This window comes from Schistocerca nitens, chromosome 4 (genome assembly GCF_023898315.1).
Source record: "Schistocerca nitens isolate TAMUIC-IGC-003100 chromosome 4, iqSchNite1.1, whole genome shotgun sequence".
Taxonomy (NCBI): Eukaryota; Metazoa; Arthropoda; class Insecta; order Orthoptera; family Acrididae; genus Schistocerca; species Schistocerca nitens.
The window spans coordinates 547,986,933-548,010,972 of NC_064617.1; the positions used below are offsets into that span (position 1 = coordinate 547,986,933).

General features: G+C 43.2%; 1 protein-coding gene across 4 annotated transcripts in view; it reads right to left on the minus strand.

Moving 5' to 3' along the window:
- LOC126253005 (copine-8-like) overlaps positions 1–24,040 on the minus strand; it is a 263,721-nt gene that overhangs the window by 194,528 nt on the left and 45,153 nt on the right. For all 4 annotated transcript variants that reach the window (XM_049954056.1, XM_049954053.1, XM_049954054.1 and 1 more), the window contains exon 3: positions 8,926–9,067. In XM_049954056.1, the coding sequence (XP_049810013.1) occupies positions 8,926–9,067 (142 nt within the window). The remainder of the gene's footprint in view (positions 1–8,925; positions 9,068–24,040) is intronic.

Genomic DNA, 24,040 nt, shown 5'->3' on the forward strand with positions numbered 1-24,040 from the left:
TTGAATTACATTTTACCTTTTTTCCCTAAAGGCTGGGGTTTATGTATAATCTTAAAATGGCATTTCATTTCCCATAACAAATCATGATGTGATGTCACAAATAATACCGAAATTGGAAAAAAGAAACACCCACCCAATTTGGCAATAAACATACCAGATTTCACTACAAACACATGAAATTTATATTTGGGCATGGAGCAATAGATTGGCAAGAAATGACAAAATTTAGAAAAAAAAGACTAAATCTGACAAAAAAAGAGTAACACTGAATCTAGAAGGGGGGGGGGGGGGAGGAAGAAAGAAAGTAGCACTGCGTTTGGCAATAATAATACCCTAATTCGGTGAATAATTTTATTGAATTTGGCAAAAAATAACACTGAAAATGCCAAAGAATAACATCAAAATCATCAGAAAATAACCTTGAATTTAGTAAAAAATAAATAAATAAAAAAAAATCAGAATTTGGCAAAGAACACTGAAATTGGCACAAAGTAACACCAAAATTGGCCATAAAACAAAATGACTTTTTCTGTCCCAACCTCTTAGTGAATGACTTTGTTTAACTACATCTGTAGACTGCGAGAGGTTCCTTGAAAATCAACCAACTTGGTGGCAATGAATGAACAGACAGGTTCTCACTTCTTGTGCTCCACTGGTAAGCAGAAATGGTGAAGCTCTTGCACAGCCTCTTAGAAAGTAAAAGCAGATATGTTCTGAACAGTCGAAGGAACAAATGTAGGCATATGTGGACCAGAGGTGTACAAATTCTCCTTCCAGTCTGTCTACCCCTACCTCTGCGGCAATGATTGAAGCAGCTCAACTAACTGCACCAGAGAAACAAGAGCACAAGGGTACTAGAGCCCAGTCATTGAAGTGAGCCAACTTGGGTTTCGATAAGCCTGGCAAGCTTCAAGAGACCTGTTCAGCCTGCTGCACCTGGTAACTGGTTCTGCTGTCAATGAAACATGACTAGTCAGGTGTATGTTTCGGTAGTTAGTTTCAATGCAACTCATTTATCATAATGAGGGAGCTGCAAAATGAACAAACCAAACTTAAAAGAGATTGAGGAGAAATTAAGAATTATCGAATATATACCATTCGTGCAAAAGAGTCAAAGTTCAGCAGAGGAAAAGTTTTTGTGTGTTTATGAGGCAGTTTCAAATAAATTGGTAGGTGTCTCGTAATGCAAATTGTGTAAAAAATTACTAAGCACTCATTCAGAAACCTTGAAAATGTTATGATGCATCCGTAAATCTGACCAGCTGTTCCCTTACTCCATAAATATTTTGGAAGAGGACAAACACTTAGTGACTGGCAAGTTTTTTGGGAATGTGTGCTAAGAACTTGAAGTTATCTAGCAGCATACAGGCTTTCTAAATTTAGGGCAAACATTTACTGAAATAGGAAAAAAAATAGGGTTGAGGGGGTATTAAAAACTACATTCCGGTGGTATGAAACATTGTGTGAAGAAAGCTCAGTATGAAAGAAAAGCTTGTTCTTTCAAACGAGTACTTATTAGATTAACATAATATGAAAAATGAACTTAACGTCCAATAAAATGCATTTGGGGAATTTAGAATGAACTATTTTGGCCTCTTAGAATTAATTCAGTTTACCTACAAAACACATTCTAGAGAAAGTAATTAAAATTGGTATAACTGTGGTCATATATGGCTTAAATAACACACTAAGGTTACAGAAACTAGACTTCCAAAGCCTTACCTTAGATGACTTTGCAGTATAATAGACACTGGATGTGCTTACTACAAAAACATGTATTTGAGGTGACCTGATGAAGATTCGAACTGAGAGTAGCCAATAATAGGTTTACTAGGTGAAAGGTTGTGAAGTTGCAGAGAAGACCGTTCATTTTGATATAAATAAATAAGCTCAAAATACACTAGAAAGAAAAAAAAGACAAATAAAATCCACCATTTTCTGGTCTACAGTGACCCAAAATGAATATATATGTATGTATTGAACTGTAGACCTAGAAACCGCACAGCAATTGCTGACATAGTGTAACTGAGGTGGCATAAGGAGAACCAGCATGCACTTTCCGAGACAGATGGAAAACTACTTAAAAAACCATCCACAGGCTGGCTGGCACACCGGACCAGCCATGGGAACCAGGATGGCTCCGTCCTATGCCAACCTCTTCATGGGCCGCCTGGAGGAGGCTTTCCTGAAGACCCAACAGCTGCTTCCCCTGGCCTGGTATAGGTTTATAGATGACATCTTTGTGGTCTGGACTCATGGTGAAGAAACACTCCTTAATTTCGTCCATAACCTCAACTCCTTTCCGAATCTGAATTTCACCTGGTCCTTCTCCAAAACCCAAGCCACCTTCCTGGATGTTGACCTTCATCTTGTTGAAGCTCACATCCACACCTCTGTCCATATCAAACCCACAAACAAACAACAGTACCTTCACTTTGATAGCTGCCATCCATTCCACATCAAACGCTCCCTTCCCTACAGCCTAGGTATTCGTGGCAAACGTATCTGCTCCAGTGACGAATCCCTCAACAATTACACCAATAACCTAACCAATGCTTTCCTCTCCCGCAACTATCCTGCAGACCTTGTCCACAAACAGATCTCCCGAGCAATACATTCCTCCCCGTCCAACAACAATGTTCCTATCCCCAGACCACACAGAAGCATCCCCCTTGTCACCCAATATTATCCTGGCCTCGAAAACATCAACAAATTACTCCGCCAGGGATATGACTTTCTCAAGTCAACCCCTGAAATGAGATCATCCCTTGACAAAATTCTCCCCACACCACCCAGAGTTGCCTTTCGTCGCCCCCCTAACCTCCGTAACATCCTTGTTAAACCCTACAATATTCCCAGGCTACCTTCTCTACCCAGCGGTTCCTACCCCTGTAACCGACCTCGCTGCAAAACCTGCCCCATGCATCCCCCCACAACCACCTACTCCAGCCCCGCTACTGGTAAAACATACACAATTCAAGGCAGGGCCACGTGTGAAACTACACGTCATTTATCAACTGACATGCCTGCACTGCACAGCCTTTTACATCGGTATGACAACAACTAAACTGGCTGAGCGCATGAACGGACACAGACGAACTGTCCGCCTAGGAGATGTCCAATACCCAGTAGCGGAGCATGCCCTCCAGCATAATTCTAGGGACCTAGGAACCTGCTACACTGTATGTGCCATTTGGCTTCTCCCACCCAACACCAGTCCCTCTGAACTGCGAAGATGGGAACTTGCACTCCAACACATCCTTTCATCCCGCCATCCCCCTGGACTGAACCTACGTTAAACAACCTCACTCCCATTTACTCTTCAGTCTTCTCCTCTTTCCCTTTCCTCTTTAGCCATTCACGCATCTTTTCATCCTACATAGTTGTGTTTATCTTTATACTATATACCTCTTTACTTCTGTATGCATCCTCTTTGGTCTGAAGCTGGCACAGTACTTACAGTAGAATATCTTTGGCTTCCCTCTGACAACCATGCCTCCATCCTTGCTACCCTCCCTGTTTTCCTTTCCCTGTTGCTTCATAACCTGGGTTGTGAGTAACTGAATCTACTTTCCCTTCTTCCCTTTCTTTCCCCTCTCTCCTCCCTGATGAAGGAACATTTGTTCCGAAAGCTAGGAACGTAAACTTTTGGTTCTGTTTTTTGTGTATCTATCGGCTATACTGAGCTGAGGTAAGTACTGGCCAGCCCCTCTATCTCTTTGTTAGTATTTGTTTCACATCTTTACATGAGATTTTCCATTAATCATGTAGTTATATTGGGCCTCGTATGGTGATACAAAATTTACATCGCGACATATTCCCTGCAGGAGTGCTCCCTGCCGCCGTTGGATAAGCAGCTGCCAGCAGAAAGTCGTATACTCCTAGCTCACTCATTTGTTACTTAGTTTAATTCTTAATTTCTTTGCGTGTTTTTGGTACTTGCATTGTTCAAATTCATAAATTTCGGGCGTATTATAGTATTTGAGAGTTGTAGCATCGCGTTTTAGTACCTGAATAGTGTAAAATCGCATAGTCTCCTTCCGCCGCCAAGCAGTGTGTCAGCAGTGCGCAAGTAGCAGCATTACTGCATTTACTAGGCAATCTTGTATTTTAATAACCGTTTGAATTTTGTCGATTTGTTTGTGCTCTCTGTAGATTAGTTCAGATGTTCTTTGCACAACAGTTTTTGGCATGGATAGGGACTGAAACTGCTGTGTTTGGATGCAGGCTGAGTTGGCATCCTTTCGCTCCCAGCTTCAGGCAGTGTTGGCTTCGGTCACACAGCTTGAGGCTATTGTCAATGGGCATCACTGTGGGGGTCCGGATGGGTGTTTGTTGGGGACGGCCAGCTCGTCCCACGCATCCCTCGATCGGACTAAGACTGTGGCTGCTCGGGATACTGCCCACATTGAGGCTGATCCCTCACCTGTGGTAGAGTCGGTGGTCATCTCAAGGTGTGGCAGGGGGCGAAAGACATTCCAGAGGGCTGAACGGAAGGCCTCTCCAGTTTGTCCGACGAACCGGTTTCAGGCTCTGTCTCCGGCTGATACTGAGGTTCGGCCGGAGGTGGCTGCTTGTCCTGTTCCAGAGGTTGCCCCTCAGTTTGCAAGATCCGGGCAGTCGCAGAGGGTGGGCTTACTGGTAGTTGGGAGCTCCAACGTCAGGTGCGTAATGGGGCCCCTTAGGGATATGGCAGCAAGAGAGGGGAAGAAAACCAATGTGCACTCCGTGTGCATACCGGGGGGAGTCATTCCAGATGTGGAAAGGGTCCTTCCGGATGCCATGAAGGGTACAGGGTGCACCCATCTGCAGGTGGTCGCTCATGTCGGCAGCAATGATGTGTGTCGCTATGGATCGGAGGAAATCCTCTCTGGCTTCCGGCGGCTATCTGATTTGGTGAAGACTGCCAGTCTCGCTAGCGGGATGAAAGCAGAGCTCACCATCTGCAGCATCGTCGACAGGACTGACTGCGGACCTTTGGTACAGAGCCGAGTGGAGGGTCTGAATCAGAGGCTGAGACGGTTCTGCGACCATGTGGGCTGCAGATTCCTCGACTTGCACCATAGGGTGGTCGGGTTTCGGGTTCCGCTGGATAGGTCAGGATTCCACTACACGCAGCAAGCGGCTACACGGGTAGCAGGGGTTGTGTGGCATGGACTGGGCAGTTTTTTAGGTTAGATGGCCTCGGGCAAGTACAGAAAGGGCAACAGCCTCAAAGGGTGCGGGGCAAAGTCAGGACATGCGGGGACCAAGCAGCAATCGGGATTGTAACTGTAAACTGTCGAAGCTGCATTGGTAAAGTACCGGAACTTCAAGCGCTGACAGAAAGCACCAAAGCTGAAATCGTTATAGGTACAGAAAGCTGGCTGAAGCCAGAGATAAATTCAGCCGAAATTTTTACAAAGGCACAGACGGTGTTTAGAAAGGATAGATTGCATGCAACCGGTGGTGGCGTGTTTGTCGCTGTTAGTAGTAGTTTATCCTGTAGTGTAGTAGAAGTGGATAGTTCCTGTGAAATATTATGGGTGGAGGTTACACTCGACAACCGAGCTAGGTTAATAATTGGCTCCTTTTACCGACCTCCCGACTCAGCAGCATTAGTTGCAGAACAACTGAGAGAAAATTTGGAATACATTGCACATAAATTTTCTCAGCATATTATAGTCTTAGGTGGAGATTTCAATTTACCAGATATAGACTGGGACACTCAGATGTTTAGGACGGGTGGTAGGGACAGAGCATCGAATGACATTATACTGAGTGCACTATCCGAAAATTACCTCGAGCAATTAAACAGAGAACCGACTCGTGGAGATAACATCTTGGACCTACTGATAACAAACAGACCTGAACTTTTCGACTCTGTAAGTGCAGAACAGGAAATTGGTGATCATAAGGCCGTTGCAGCATCCCTGAATATGGAAGTTAATAGGAATATAAAAAAAGGGAGGAAGGTTTATCTGTTTAGCAAGAGTAATAGAAGGCAGATTTCAGACTACCTAACAGATCAAAACGCCAAATTTCTGTTCCGGCACTGACAATGTTGAGTGTTTATGGAAAAAGTTTAAGGCAATTGTAAAATGCGTTTTAGACAGGTACGTGCCGAGTAAAACTGTGAGGGACGGGAAAAACCCACCGTGGTTCAACAACAAAGTTAGGAAGCTACTGCGAAAGCAAAGAGAGCTTCACTCCAAGTTTAAACACAGCCAAAACCTCTCAGACAAACATAACCTAAACGATGTCAAAGTTGGCGTAAGGAGGGCTATGTGTGAAGAGTTCAGTGAATTCGAAAGTAAAATTCTATGTACCGACTTAACAGAAAATCCCAGGAAGTTCTGGTCTTACGTTATATCAGTAAGTGGCTCGAAACAGCATATCCAGACACTCCGGGATGATGATGGCATTGAAACAGAGGATGACACGCGTAAAGCTGAAATACTAAACACCTTTTTCCAAAGCTGTTTCACAGAGAAAGACCGCACTGCAGTTCCTTCTCTAAATCCTCGCACAAACGAAAAAATGGCTGACATCGAAATAAAGTGTCCAAGGAATAGAAAAGCAACTGGAATCACTCAACAGAGGAAAGTCCACTGGACCTGACGGGATACCAATTCATTTCTACACAGAGTATGCGAAAGAACTTGCTCCCCTTCTGACAGCTGTGTACCGCAAGTCTCTAGAGGAACGGAAGGTTCCAAATGAGTGGAAAAGAGCACAGGTAGTCCCAGTCTTCAAGAAGGGTCGTCGAGCAGATGCGCAAAACTATAGACCTATATCTCTGACGTCGATCTGTTGTAGAATTTTAGAACATGTTTTTTGCTCGAGTATCATGTCGTTTTTGGAAACCCAGAATCTACTCTGTAGGAATCAACATGGATTCCGGAAACAGCGATCGTGTGAGACCCAACTCGCTTTATTTGTTCATGAGACCCAGAAAATATCGGATACAGGCTCCCAGGTAGATGCTATTTTCCTGGACTTCCGGAAGGCGTTCGATACAGTTCCGCACTGTCGCCTGATAAACAAAGTAAGAGCCTACGGAATATCAGACCAACTGTGTGGCTGAATTGAAGAGTTTTTAGCAAACAGAACACAGCATGTTGTTATCAATGGAGAGACGTCTACAGACGTTAAAGTAACCTCTGGCGTGCCACAGGGGAGTGTTATGGGACCATTGCTTTTCACAATATATATAAATGACCTAGTAGATAGTGTCGGAAGTTCCATGCAGCTTTTCGCGGATGATGCTGTAGTATACAGAGAAGTTGCAGCATTAGAAAATTGTAGCGAAATGCAGGATGATCTGCAGCGGATAGGCACTTGGTGCAGGGAGTGGCAAAGACCCTTAACATAGACAAATGTAATGTATTGCGAAAACATAGAAAGAAGGATCCTTTATTGTATAATTATATGATAGCGGAACAAACACTGGTAGCAGTTACTTCTGTAAAATATCTGGGAGTATGCGTGCGGAACGATTTGAAGTGGAATGATCATATAAAATTAATTGTTGGTAAGGCGGGTACCAGGTTGAGATTCATTGGGAGAGTCCTTAGAAAATGTAGTCCATCAACAAAGGAGGTGGCTTAAAAAACACTCGTTCAACCTATACTTGAGTATTGCTCATCAGTGTGGGATCCGTACCAGATCGGGTTGACGGAAGAGATAGAGAAGATCCAAAGAAGAGCGGCGCGTTTCGTCACAGGGTTATTAGGTAACCGTGATAGCGTTACGGAGATGTTTAGCAAACTCAAGTGGCAGACTCTGCAAGAGAGGCGCTCTGCATCGCGGTGTAGCTTGCTTGCCAGGTTTCGAGAGGGTGCGTTTCTGGATGAGGTATCGAATATATTGCTTCCCCCTACTTATACCTCCTGAGGAGATCACGAATGTAAAATTAGAGATATTCGAGCGCGCACGGAGGGTTTCAGACAGTCGTTCTTCCTGCGAACCATACGCAACTGGAACAGAAAAGGGAGGTAATGACAGTGGCACGTAAAGTGCCCTCCACCACACACCATTGGGTGGCTTGCAGAGTATAAATGTAGATGTAGAGTAAAAAAGAGACTTTTCATTAACTTTGGAACACTGCTTGTAACACTACACTGAAAGTGTACAGAATAAATTGCTATGTAGTGTGGTGCTGTAGGAGGATGGGCAGGCAAGCGAGATTCCATTAGCCTGCTTGGGTTGGACATAGCTTGGTTTGGATGGGAGTAAAGTAACCTGCCTGTTCTGCTGATAATGTGTGGCAGCTTGCCTGCCTAACAGGCAAGCATGGCAAGTTAAAATCTAAATGCATACACCTGTGATGTAGATTCACAGGATCCTAATTTGAAGGTGGTCATCTCATACATGATATTTTGAGTGCAAGATCACATCTGTAATAAACTGAACATACAATTCAGCGGAGTTGATCGAGCAGGTCGAAACTTATCATAGAGCAGGAAAAATTTTAGTACAAAATTTACATTGCAAAATATTCCCTACAGGAAATAATGGTCCAAAGTGAAATTACAAACTCAGTCATAAAAATATTTCCACTTAGTATATAGCAACAGACAAATACCAGAAATAATAAATTCATTAGCTTTAAGAAACTAAGACTACATCACTTGGCCAAACAGTGGGACAGAAGATAAAAGAAAAAGCTAGTGAATCTCTCAGTTCAGTTTGTACAACTCAATTAGCTTCTAACATAAAGTTTCAATTAGAATGGATTTTCACAATTAACTAATACTATATATCATAAGGAAGGAAAGAAGATGAGTACAATGGTTAAAACAGTTGTAGCAAATAAAAGCAAAAAACTTACTCTTAAGAAGTTCACATCACAGTTATAGTTGCTTGAAGATATTCTTCACTACAGACTAAGTGTGGCATACAACTGTTGAAATTCATTGGTCTAAAACATGAACATTATAGTACCTTTCGTACAAAATCTGGGTTTAATGTATTCTTGACCATCTCAGTTCGTCCCACTTCAATCCAGTCTTGTGTCTCATATGTCTTCAGGTAAGTGACACACATTGGGTCCGATTTTGAGAATACATCGGTGTCCAAAAGGTCCCTAAATTGATAGAAATAAATTTAGTTACTGTTTAGTATCTATGGAAGTCTTATGTTTTGAATGTGGAAAAAAAAAACCTGTAACATTTTGTGATTCCTCCCAAAAATGAACAAGGATCAAATAGGAACAAAACTTTGTTCACTATAACTAATGTGTAAGTGTACAAAAATCATGCAGTGGCTATGGTTTCGACTGCAAGCATGTTAGCACATTCTTGTATATTATGTATGTATCTATACAGCACATAAACTGGCATTAAACTACATACACATTCTTAAGCAGGACAGGGGCAAATGACATACTGGTGACAATACTGACACACAGTGAAACAAGGATAGCCACCTGAAAATGGGCATAATGGCCCATTAAATGTCATAACATTAAAATAAAGCTGGCTTCAGCTGACAGAGGCTGTAGGTGTGTAGCTGTGTGTGTGTGTGTGTGTGTGTGTGTGTGTGTGTGTGTGTGTTTTGGCTGAAAGATTATTTTGTGACAATATTTTTGTTGTGCCTATCTGCGACTCAGCATCTCTGCTATATGGTGAGTAGCAACTATCCTTTTCATAACATTGTTAGATTCCGTCCTGAATTTTCCACTGTTTGCTTTTTTAAAAAGTATTTCTGGTTGGCTGTAGTCTCACCCAATAAATTTTAAGTGAATAAGCGAATAACAGCCATGGAATTCCACATCCAGCATACATAAAATGTTTTTGGTTTGTTTCCTTACACCACTGCAGTGTTATTCAATTCATACCAATTTCTTACTTGAATATAATAGAGGGAAACATTCCACGTGGGAAAAATATATCTAAAAATAAAGATGATGTAACTTACCAAATGAAAGCGTTGGTATGTTGATAGAGACACTAACAAACACAAACACACACACACAAAATTCAAGCTTTCACAACCCAAGATTGCTTCATCAGGAAAGAGGGAAGGAGAGGGAAAGATGAAAGGATGTGGGTTTTAAGGGAGAGGGTAAGGAGTCATTCCAATCCTGGGAGTGGAAAGAATTATCCTAGGGGGAAAAAGGGATGAGCGTGCGCCACACACACACACACACACACACACACACACACACACACACACACACACATCCACACACACACACACACACACACACACACACACATATATATATACAGACACAAGCAGACATATGTAAAGGCAAAGAGTTTCAGAAATTAACTATACAGGTAGGAAAAAGAGCTTAAATATTATAGCTCTACAAAGACCTCCCTATGATAACGTAAATGTTTTCTGTGAAATTCTTAATGACCTGCTTGTTGCCACAAACATTAACACTGCAATATACATGGCCGTACTAACTGGATATACAAACATGAACTTGCTGTCTACTGATTTTTTTTTTTTTTAAAAAAGCTAATGCTAAAACTATATCAGTATAAATTTCCTGATAAATGAGCCCACTAAAGAGGTCAATAGCAGCAAATCATAGGCTGATAAATTATAACTAACATGTCTCATGTTACATACAATGCATTAGTTCTGAAGCTTGCCTGACCAGTAAGCTGTCCAGGTACTGACAAAAGCTGAAAATCATTATGTGACTAGGAGGGAAAAAATACAAAGAAGTAACTGAATAAATCACGAAGTGAAAACAGCAACAGAAAGACTTAACACTTTTCAGTGTGCAATGCTACAGGATTGCAAAAATCACAGACTAAAGGCAGAATCTAAGAACTAACAAGATTATTGATTGCAATAACCTACTATTAAACACCACAGGTATATGTGTAGCCACAATGTTATGAGACTCAAGTAACATAGTATAACTGTTTGGAAAGTTGTAAACATCTTTAAGGAAAATTTAGTTAGTGACCTTATCATCAACCATGTAGGGAATATCATCGAATTCCAACATTAGAGTACAAATGTTTTTGATGAGTGCTATTCATCCATTGGATACCCCATCAATGACATTTTCTGATATCTCCAGTACAGAAATAAAGGCATTTCAGTTAAACAAAGCATGTATCTGGCCTCAGTTAACAGTAAGGAGATAAATACAAAATTAGGTCACAAAAAATTCAAAATCTGCAGGCTACGATAGGTTGCCTACCTGTTCATTAAAAAAGTACATAGATAACATGTTCGATCCCATGGCCACAGCAATAATGAAGTAATTGTTCAAGTACAAAAACATTCCTTATTATATGCAGTCTACTATTTAACAATCCAGATGGTTTTTGAAAAACAAGTCAACTTCATGTATATATATACACAAGTAGTGTCTGTTCTGTCGGAGATGTCCAACACCATTCGTGACGACATGGCTGGTGTATATTTACATCTACACCGATACTCTGAAAATCACACTTAAGTACCTTGAAGAGGGTTCATTGAACCACATTCAAAATAACTGTCTATTATTCCACTCTTGAAAAGTGTGCAGAAAAAACAAACACTGCTGTATACAAAATACAGGAACGTGAAAGAAAGAGAAAAAGGGTGGGGTGAGGGGTGAATTACAGACTTCCAGCTGCACAGAGCGTCATGGAAATGCAGCCATAGCACAGTTAATAAATGATACAACAACTGCTGTAGAGAACAAGGAATAAGTTACTTAAGTGTTCCTTGTTTTTAAAATAGTATTTGTGTGTGTTAACATCATCACCATATTACCCGAAAAGCTATGGAACCTGGGAATTACAGGAACTGGCTATGACTTGATAAAACTGTGTATGAGCAACAGTAAACAATTTGTGCTGCTTAAACCAGTGGGTCTTTCACATTCAAAAATACTAAAATCAAATATCAAGTGGCTCAAGGTTCCACACTGTTACCACTTCACTTCTTGACTTATATTAATTATACAAAGTACTGTTCTCCTAATTCTATAAAAAGTATATATACTGCATGTAGACAAAGCATCAAATGTCTTGTGTGCGAACACAAAGCATTGGACAGCAGAACACTGTTACAAATGAAATAGTCCAGTATTTCAATGAAAAATATCTAACTATATTTGGTATGAAATTATCCACAGGGTATGATATCACAACAAAGCAAAACTGGACAAAATTCGTGAGAATCACAACCCAGATCAATCTCAAGTGGCACATGGCTACAGATCACTTAGCCTGTAAGCTATCCAAAAACATATTTGCCATAAACATATAAACATCATTAGCAAACATTGTAAAGATATGTATGTGTTGAAAAGTGCATATAATTGAACATCATTCTAATCGAATCTGAACTATGCAGAAGTGTGGTGTGCAACAGCACAAATCAGCCTAAATACATTACCAACACTCCAGAAAATAACTTTCAGAATTATTTACAGTGCCAAACCAGCAAACTGTGTCAATAGCTGTTTCCAAAATTAGGTGTTCCTGTGAAAACAATGAATCCAAACTTAAACTGTGAGTCACATAATACTAGACGAAAATTAAAATACCATGCAAATAGCCACAGAACAGCAATGTATGAAAAAATGCATTCTTGAAGGGGGGCAGGTAGCCTGTGCCCTTTCTGAGAATATCATGGTCTTTCCAGTCGACAAATTAAAAGACCAACTTAAAAGAATTTTAACAGAAAATCCATTTTATTCTCTACATGCATTCTTTTTCTTAACAAAGAATAAATAGACATGTTCTGTTTTGCAAGTTTTACAGGCTCATAGCATCTGGTGATTCAAAATCAATCTAATGATAATTTTTGAAAAAATTATAATAGTGTTGCTTATGTATTAGCAAATTTGAAATGTATTAAAATGTAAAATTTATTGTTAAACTCAAAACTTCAGTTTCTAAACTGTAAACTTCAATATCATTACCTAAGGTATTCAGAAGAATAAAGTGTATGATGTCCTGAACTCTCCGGGGGACATTACCTTGGCAAAGCACTGTCCATATGGGTGGAGAAGAGGCTTGTCTACCTGTGTGAAGCTGAGGGCTATGCTGCAGGTAGAGGATCTACTGCCGGAAAGGCCTTAGCTGACGGATCAGACTAAGAGTGTCCCACAACGCCCTGTCTTCCTTATCCACTGTCCTTACCCAGTTCCCTTCCCCAACCCAAGGTGTGATGCGATCCGTGCCAAGGAGTGCGTGGCGCATGGGAAGATGTGTTGCAAATGGAGCCTCAGAGATACCGGGTAACCTCCTTGAGCCCAAGACCACCAAGAAAAAAACTGTCTCAGGTTGAAGGGGATACGCAGACATCTACAACGTCAAAGACAGGTAACAAGAGGATGAATCCAAGACTCCCTCCTCTCAGGATAAGTGGGCCCAGAAAAAAGCCGAGGCAAGAAATAGGGAAACAGACCTATAGCACTGCAGTCTCGGTTTTTAAGATGGCAGTTATCCAAGAAGGCTATCTACTGGTAGGCATCATCTCAAAGCAGGAGCAGCTTGTACAGATGGCCCTCTTTGAAAAGATTTGGGGGGGGGGGGGAGGGGGAGACACTGATCCAGGACCCAATTTCAGGAGGGTCTATCTAGATTGCGATGTCCACAGCGGAATGGCTCAAGGACAAGGTGCCCATGATAGCCCCGTGAGAGGATGCGAAGCTGCTGGTCAAGACAGCAGCTGAGCTTCTTAAGACTGCAAAGGTATCAATATGGGTACCAAAGATCCTTAAGGATGTCTCTCCAAATACTCTATTCGAGAAAATAGAGGTCCAGAACCTGAAAGTCTCGATAGAGGATTGGAGGGTAATTAACCAAAAGGCTGTACCAGAAAAACGAACCCTCATGGTGGAGGTCGGAGAGAAGTCCCTGAAGGCGATGCGAGAGCAAGACCTGAAATTGTTTTTAGGGTTTTCAGCTGTCCACATCGAGGTATATCAACAACACCTGTCGACAGCTGAGGTTGTCAGTTATTCATCATTTATTCCAGGGAAAAGCTGCATGGTCATCAACAGTAACTGTTCTCTTGAGAACAAGTTACTGTCTTCGTATATATAGTTAAGGCTACCCAGCCATTGACCTTTGTCTGTACGAATGCGCACAGGTTGCCCAAACTCTTACGGGAATCGCCAAAGCGTGCGTGAGTAATGAGTGGGTGGGCAAATGTCTATAAGGTACAATACATATGTAGAATTGTGGACAGTTGGGAATGTGAGTCTCACGGGAAGCGTGCAAGGGATATGTCCCTGCAGTCGCGCTATTCAGCTGTGTCCTCGGTGGCTCAGATGGATAGAGCGTCTGCCATGTAAGCGGGAGATCCCGGGTTCGAGTCCCGGTCGGGGCACACATTTTCAGCTATCCACATCGAGGTATATCAACAACACCTGTCGGCAGCTGAGGTTGTCAGTTAGTCATCATTTATTCCAGGGAAAAGCTGCATGGTCATCAACAGTAACTGTTCTCTCGAGAACAAGTTACTGTCTTCGTATATGTTTTTAGGGTTCTCGCAGATTGCCATCAGGGTAATCAAAGACCTCAAAGGCAATTATGGCAGCAAGACGGAGACTTGAGATGCTGCAGATTAATCTGCAACACATAAAGAGGTCACTGCTGACCTGAACCGTCGCCTGGGGAGACAAGAAGTGGACTTGGCCCTGCTAGAAGATCCCTACTTTATAAAGGGGGTGTATCAGGCCTTGGTGGCACTGGAGATAAGCTAATTTATGCTCGAAATCTAAGAAACTCCAGAACATGCATCTATGTGAGGAATGGAATTTCTTTCATTCCAATGATGAATTTCTGTTCCACGGACCTGGCGACTGTCAGGATGCAGCAACATGAGGAAGGTGTCATGAGGGAAATTGTTTTGGTCTCAGCATACCTTCCTTATGAAGACAGCTCTCCTCCTCCTCTGGAGGTGAGGAGACTGACAGAAGCTTGCCATCGGCAAGGTGACCAACTGTTGGTTGGATGTGATGCCAATGCTCACAACCTAGTGTGGGGCAGCAAGGACACCAACAATAGAGGTGAGTACCTTCTTGAATTTCTCTTGTCTAACAACTTGGAGGCCCTGAATAGGGGCGACAAACCAACACTGAGGAATAGCAGAAGGGAAGAAGTAATTGACATAATCTTTGGTTCCATGATGATGGGCAGCTATGTCAAACAATGGCATGTGCATTAGAGCCATCCTCATCGGACCACATGTATATTAAATTCCTTGACTTAAGCTTATCGGAAATTAATACCTCGATAAGGAATCCAGTAGGGTTTGAGGAAGTAACAGAGGCTGTAGCCTCTGTCATTGTGACCTCATACCAGGGCAACTGTTGAATAACCAAGAAGTGCACAAATAAGAGTGTGCCTTGGTGGAACAAAAACTTGGAAATTCAAAGAAAACATATACGAAGACTGTTTAACCTTGTGAGATGTAAAGGACAATGGGCAAAATATTGAGGCCCTTGTCAACTACAACCTTGCCATTAGACAAGCAAAGGAGGCATCTTGGAAGGCATTCTGTGACGAAGTGGAGAGCACGGTTGCTCAAGCCAGACTTCACAAAAGCCTCACTAGAGTACCAACTAATCCAGGAGGTATGTTGAGGAAGGAGGATGGGGGATATACAAAGACAGCACATGAGACGCTGGAACTGCTTCTCAAAAATCACTTTCCTAAATACGTTGGTGGATAACATAGACCAGAATTTGATCCCTGAGAGATAATGGTTCTCAGGCGCTCAAAGAGAGGACTGGGAATCGACCAAGGAGTGTGTTGACTTCAGTAAAACCCAACGGCCGGTGGGAACATTCCAACTGTTCAAGTCACCTGCCCCAGATGGAATCTTTCCAGCTCTCCTGCAACAGGTGGGAGAGAATCTTATAAGAGTCCTGTGCAGGTTATTCAGGGTTAGCCTAACAGCAGGAATAATTCCCAATGCCCAGAGGGCAGTGAAGGTTGTCTTTATTCCAAAGCCAGGGAGAATTGATCATACCAAGGCCAAGGATATGAGACCAATCAGTCCGTCCTCCATCATTCTTAAAACATTGGAAAAACTGGTTAATGTACATGTTGGGGAGAAGGGGCTAACTAGGGCTCCTCTACATTCAAACCAACATGCATATCAACCAGGTAAATCATGTGAGACAGCTCTCCATCAACTCATTGGGAGTGTGGAGAAAACACTTCACTTTCAAGAAATAGCCCCCTGCATGTTCCTGGATATTGAGGGGGCTTTTAGTAACACAACCTTTGATTCCATGGTTAGGGTAGCAGAGGTGCAAGACCTAGTGGATTGACTAGGGCCATGCTTAGTGGAAGGAAGGTAGAGGCCACCATGATGAATGAAAAGATGGTAATTAACACCACTAGAGGTTGTCCACGAGGGGGAGTTTTGTCCCCTCTATTGTGGAACCTAGTGGTGAACGAACTCATTGTTGTTGTTGTGGTCCTCAGTCCTGAGACCGGTCTGATGCAGCTCTCCATGCCACTCTATCCTGTGCAAGCCTCTTCATCTCCCAGTACCTACTGCAACCTATACCCTTCAGAATCTGCTTAATGTATTCATTTCTTGGTCTCCCTCTACGATTTTTATCCTCCACGCTGCCCTCCAATACTAAATTGGTGATCCCTTGATGCCTCAGAACATGTCCTACCAACCGATCCCTTCTTCTGGTCAAGTTGTGCCACAAACTTCTCTTCTCCCCAATCCTATTCAGTACCTCCTCATTAGTTATTGTGATCTACCCATCTAATCTTCAGCATTCTTCTGTAGCACCAAATTTCGAAAGCTTCTATTCTCTTCTTGTCCAAACTATTTATTGTCCATGTTTCACTTCCATACATGGCTACACTCCATACAAATACTTTCAGAAATGACTTCCTGACACTTAAATCTATACTCGCTGTTAACAAATTTCTCTTCTTCAGAAACGCTTTCCTTGCCATTGCCAGTCTACATTTTATATCCTCTCTACTTCGACCATCATCAGTTACTTTGCTCCCCAAATAACAAAACTCCTTTACTACTTCAAGTGTTTCATTTCCTAATCTAATTCCCTCAGCATCACCTGACATAATTCGACTACATTCCATTATCCTCGTTTTGCTTTTGTTGATGTTCATCTTATATCCTCCTTTCAAGACGCTATCCATTCCATTCAACTGCTCTTCCAAGTCCTTTGCTGTCTCTGACAGAATTACAATGTCATCGGCGAACCTCAAAGTTTTTATTTCTTCTCCATGGATTTTAATACCTACTCCGAATTTTTCTTTTGTTTCCTTTACTGCTTGCTCAATATACAGATTGAATAACATCGGGGAGAGGCTACAACCCTGTCTTACTCCCTTCCCAACAACTGCTTCCCTTCCGTGTCCCTCGACTCTCATAACTGCCATCTGGTTTCTGTACAAATTGTAAATAGCCTTTCGCTCCCTGTATTTTACCCCTGCCACCTTCAGAATTTGAAAGAGAGTATTCCAGTCAACATTGTCAAAAGCTTTCTCTAAGTCTACAAATGCTAGAAACGTAGGTTTGCCTTTCCTTAATCTTTCTTCTAAGATTAGTCGTAAGGTCAGTATTGCCTCACGTGTTCCAGTATTTCTACGGAATCCAAACTGATCTTCCCAGAGGTCGGCTTCTACTAGTTTTTCCATTCGTCTGTAAAGAATTCGTGTTAGTATTTTGCAGCTGTGGCTTATTAAACTGATTGTTTGGTAATTTTCACATCTGTCAACACCTGCTTTCTTTGGGATTGGAATTATTATATTCTTCTTGAAGTCTGAGGGTATTTCGCCTGTTTCATACATCTTGCTCACCAGATGGTAGAGTTTTGTCAGGACTGGCTCTCCCAAGGCCGTCAGTAGTTCCAATGGAATGTTGTCTACTCCGGGGGCCTTGTTTCGACTCAGGTCTTTCAGTGCTCTGTCAAATTCTTCACGCAGTATCATATCTCCCATTTCAATCTTCATCTACATCCTCTTCCATTTCCATAATATTGTCCTCAAGTACATTGCCCTTGTATAGACCCTCTATATACTCCTTCCACCTTTCTGCTTTCCCTTCTTTGCTTAGAACTGGGTTTCCATCTGAGTGAGCTCTTGATGTTCATACAAGTGGTTCTCTTATCTCCAAAGGTCTCTTTAATTTTCCTGTAGGCAGTATCTATTTTACCCCTAGTGAGATAAGCCTCTACATCCTTACATTTGTCCTCTAGCCATCCCTGCTTAGCCATTTTGCACTTCCTGTCGATCTCATTTTTGAGACGTTTGTATTCCTCATTGAGGAACTAAATTCCACACAATGCTTTTGAGAAGGATACACAGATGACCTTGTCATAGTAGTACTTGGCAAATTTACTGACACAGTTAGGAACATGGCATAAGGTGCACTGGACATTGGGCAAGACTGGTGCATTAAACAGGACCTAAGGGTTAATCCTAATAAGACTGTTGTGGTACCACTCATGAAAAAGCATATCCAACACTCAAGTTGGAATCTAAAGCTTTTCAATGAAACTCTACCTGTGAAGGGGCTAGTGAAATATCTAAGGGTAACCGTAGATGAGAAACTAACATGGACCCCTCACATTAAGAGCATCTGCTCCAAGGTGAAAGGTATTCTAGAGTTCCAGAAGGGCTTGTGGCAAAAACTGAGGCCTGGATATACACTATGGTGGTTAGACCTAGGATCTCCTACGGGGCTGCAGTGTGGTGGAAGAAGGTAGAACAGCAGGTTGCAGCTAAGGAGCTTGCTAAGGTACAAAAACTGGCCTGCTTAACCATAACAGGTGGAATTATCAGCACACCAACCACTGGGATGGAAGCCATGCTGGACGTGCCTCCACTACACCTTTGGGTCAAGATGAAGGCAGCAGCTGGTGCATGCAGACTAAAAACTGGTAAGAACTGGATCTCATTGGGATATCCAGAATCACTCACTAAAACAGAGAGTGAGGTAAAGATAAGAATGGATGGGGAAATGCCGGCTGATTATATAACAACTCCCAATTGCTTCAACAAGCAATATAATAATTGGAAGCAGGGAGCAGTGGGAAAAAAACAGTTAGACACTGTACGGGGGACATTGTCTGGTTCACTGATGGGTCAACATCAGACCAAGGTACTGGGGCCGGGGTGTATGGGGTTCAGCCAAGACTTGAGGGCATCATCTCTCTAGGAAAACTAGCCTCGGTATTCCAAGGTGAAATTACTGCAATCAGGGCATGTGCAGAGGAGAATATGCATAGGTCCTACAAGAACCATAGCATCCACATCTATTCAGACAGCCAGACAGCCCTGAAATCATTGGCAGCTCCTGCAACAAGATCTAAGATTGTTGCATAATGTACAGGGCTCTGGTGGAGCTAGGGTGAAGCAATAGGGTAAACCTACTGTGGGTCCCTGGCCACTCAGGGATCAGTGGCAATGAACAAACCAACAGATTGGCCAGGAAGGGGAAAAGAATCCATTCATTGGACCGGAACCTGTCCTGACAATCACCAAGGCTATGATCAAATTAGAACTATGGAACTGGCTTAGAAGAAAACACTAAGAATACTGGACAAAGGTTTATAAATAAAAACATAGTAAGGTAATAATGCTAAAGTAATGTTTTAAAAGAAACTCTGTAATTCTGGGCTTGAACAGGAAAGAGATTAAACTCATGGTTGGACTGATGACCAGCCATGGGAATTTAAAAAAAAAACACCTACATACAATGGGTATAACGGAAGAAGACCATAATGTAGGATGAGAGTGATGAAATTGCATCACACCTAAACTTCGAATACATAGCATTGGAGAACAAGACACACAGAATTTTCAGGACGACTAGACCTGAAGAAATTGTGTCCAACAAAGAACTGGTAAAAGGAATCCTTGCACTATTTAAGGGCATTGGTTGGCCTCACTAGATATACAGGAAGCGATACTGCACAATAAACTCGGTTTCGGTGCAGTTAGTGGCGGGCTGGACCAAAGCTGTTTTAGCTTCCCTGCCAAAATCAAATCAAATCAATCATGTCCTGAACCTGCATTATTGTAGGGATTGTATTGATCACTTGAAATTGATTGGTAGGGTGGATGGTTTGGGGTATAAAGGGACCAAACTACGGGGTCATCAGTCCCTTTTTCCTGATGCAAGCAAGGTTCAAGGTACAGAAACACCAAACACCACACCTAAAAAGAAAATGAATGGGATGAACAAAAAATGGGGAAAACACACACCACAAGGAAAAGTAGAAGAAGGAATTAAAACCATGGAGCAGATGGTCTGGGCTGGCTGATCACAATAACAAAAGAGGATGAGCCAGCCATTCTGCAGCACACTAAAATGTCCACCCCAAAAAAGACAAGGCAAGATGAACAAATGTAGGGAAAAGATGACTACCAAGACAAACAAATGCAAAGAAAGTGTGACAGAAATAAAATGGAGGGAGGGTGGTGACCTCAGAGAGAAGGCTAAATGCACACCCTTTGATGGTACGATAAAAACCCCCCTCACAAATAAAACGTAAAACTAAATCTGCTGTTGAGGCACTGTCACCCAACACTGAAGGTAGGTTGCTGGGAAGGTTAAAAGTCCACCGCAGAACAGCTAAAAGTGGGCAGTCCAGCAAGATGTGGATGACAGTCATGTGTGAGCCACAGTGACACTGAGGTAGGTCCTTGTGATGAGGAGGTAGCCATTTGTTAGCCATGTATGGCCAATGTGGAGCCGGCAGAGAACCACAGAGTTCCTGCGAGATGTCCACATGGAGGTCTTCCATGCGTTCATAATCTCCTTAAGGGCACACAGTTTGTTGTGCATACTGAGATCATGACAGTCTGTCTCCCAAAGCTGAAAACTCTTGCGGCATAATAATGACCGCAGGTCAGTTACAGGGATGCCAATCGCAAGAAGAGGTTTCCATGCAGCCTGTTTGGCCAGCCTGTCAGCAAGTTCATTTCCTGGGATTCTGACGTAGCCTGGGGTCCACACAAACACGACAGAACAACTGGACCATTCCAGAGCATAGGTAGACTCCTGGATGGTCGCTACCAAAGGATGGCGCGGGTAGCACTGGTCGATAGCTTTTGGCTGCTTAAGAAGTCAGTACAGAGGAGAAATGACTCACCAGGGCATGAGCAGATGCACTCAAGAACACGAAAAATGGCCGCCAGCTCTGCAGTGAAAACACTGCAGCCATCTGGCAAAGAGTGATGTTCAATATATCCTCCATGAACATATGCGAAGCCAACGTGACCATCAGCCATTGAGCCATCAGTGTAAACCACTTCATGGTCCCGGTACATGTCAAGAATCAAGAGGAAGTGACAGGGGAGAGCCATGGGGTTAACTGAGTCCTTAGGACAATGTGAAAGGTCCAGGCGAAGCTTCGGCCTAGGTCCTAGGTGTACACCATGGCGGTGTACATGAATGGAACTCGAGTACAGGTGGTAAAGGCAAGGACTCCACTTCAGACAGAAGAGATCGGACGCGAACCGCAATCGTAAGTCCTGACCTGGGCCTCCAATGCTGGAGATGAACAGCCATGGATGGGAACAGGAGATGGTATTTCTGATGCTCAGGAGAACTACAGATGTGTGCAACATAACTGGCAAGCAGTTGTGCATGCCTTACCTTCAATGGCGGGTCTCCGTCCTCCACCAGGATGCTGGTCTCTGGACTCGTCCTAAAAGCTCCTGTTGCCAGTCGAATGCCACAATGGTGCACTAGGTCCAATAAATGCAATGCTGAGGGTGCTGCCAAACATAAACCACACTCCCATAGGCAAGGCAGGATTGAACAAGGGCTCTGTAGAGCTGCAGCATGGTAGAGCGATCTGCATCCCGGCTGGTATTGCTCAGGCAGTGGAGGGCATTGAGGTGCTGCCAGCACTTCTGCTTCAGCTGATGAAGATGAGGAAGCCACGTCAATTGGGCATCGGAAACCAGTCCTAAGAATCAATATGTCTCCACTACCGTGAGCAGATCATCATTAAGGTAAAGTTCTGATTCTGGATGAACGGTATGACACTGACAGAAGTGCATGATACACAACTTCGCGGCTGAAAACTGGAAGCCATGGGATAGAGCCCATGATTGCACCTTGTGAATGGCTCCCTGTAGGTGCCACTCGTCAACACCAGTACTGGAGAAGCAGTACGAAATACAGAAATCGTCTGCATACTGAGAAGGTGCGACCAATGGCCCAACCGTTAATGGCCACTAAATATAGAGATACACTCAATACAGAGCCCTGCAGGACCCCATTCTCCTAGATATGGGGGAACTATGGGAGGAACCAACTTGGACATGGAAAACACAGAGTGATAGGAAATTTTGGATAAAAATCGAGAGTGGGCCCGAGAGATCTCACTCACATAATGTGGCAAGGATGTTTCCAGGTCATGTCGCAAGCTTTTTGTACATCAAAAAAGACAGCAACCAGTTGTTGGTATCTGGGAAAGGCTGTTCGGATGTCAGACTCGAGGGAAATTAGATTAACAATGGTAGAGCATCAATGGCGGAAACCACCCTGGCATGGAGCAAGTAAGCCATGTAACTCCAGGACCCAACACAACCGCCAACTTACTATACTTTCTAACAGCTTACAAAGAACATTGGTAAGGCTGATAGGCCGATAGTTATCTACATCAAGCAGGTTTTTACCGGGTCTGAGCACTGGAATGATGGTGCTCTCCCGCCATTGCGATGGAAAGACGCAATCACACCAGTTGAAGATGACAAGGAGATGTCGCTTGTAGTCGGACGAGAGATGTTTGATCATCTGACTGTGGATCCGATCTGGCCCAGTAGCTGTGTCGGGGCAATGTGCAACGACGGTGAGGAGCTCCCACTCTGTAAATGGAGCATTATAGGGTTCAGTGTGATGTTCAGTGAACAAGAGGGCTTTCCTTTCCACCCACTGTTTGAGGGTGCGAAATGCTGGGGTATAATTCTCTGATGCAGAAGCTCAGGCATAGTGCCCAATGAAGTGCTGGGCAATTGCGTTTGTGTTGTTTTATAACACACCATTGATGTTAATGCCAGTAACACCTGTCGGGGTCTGGTACCCACAAACACGTCTGATCTTCGTCCAGACTTGGGAAGATGACATATGGCACCCAATGGTCGAGACGTACCTCTCCCAACACTCCTGTCTCCATCTTTTTATAAGCTGGCAAACATGGGCACGGAGCCATTTAAAAGCTGTTAGGTGCTCTAGGGAAGAGCGCCACTTAAGTCGATGTAGAGCTCGCTAATGCTCTTTAATGGCCTCAGCGATTTCCGGTGAGCACCAAGGTACTGACTTTCACTGGGGCACCCTAAAGAACAAGGGATCGTGTTTTCCATCGCAGAAATGATCGGTCTAGTAACCTGCTCAACTACCACATCAATGGTACCATGTGGGGGTGATTCAACAGTGACAGCAGGTGTGAAAGCATCCCAGTTTGCATTGTTTAAAGCCCATCTTCGTAGACATCCTGGAGAATAGCACTGGGGGAGTGACAGGAAGCTGGGAAAGTGGTCACTACCACACAAGTCATTGTGGGCTCTCCAGTGGGCACATGGGAGAAGTCCTGGGCTGCAGAGGGATAAATCAATGGCCAAGTAAGTGCCATGAGCCACACTGAAATGTGTGAAGGCCCCAGTATTTAAGAGGCAGAGGTCGAGTTGAGACAGTAAAGTTTCGACATCTTTACCTTGGCCAGTAAGAACAGTGCCACCATACAAGGGGTTCCGGGTGTTAAAATCTCCCAAAAGTAGGAAAGGTTTACGCAGTTGATCAATCAGTGCAGCCAATGCGTTCAGGGGTACTGCACCATCTGGAGAAAGATATACGTTTAGACAGTTATTTCCTGCGTCGTCCTTATCCTGACAGCCACAGCTTCAAGAGAGGTTTGAAGGGGCACAAGTTCACTGCATATCGAGTTCAGGACATGGACACAAACTCCACCTGACACACTATTATAGTCGATACAGTTCTTGCAATATCCCCAACAGCCACGAAGGGCAGGGGTCTGCATTGCTGGGAACCAGGTTTCCTGCAGGGCAATGCAGAAAGCACATGTAAAGTTTAACAGTTGCCGTAGCTCAGCCAGGTGGTGGAAAAAACA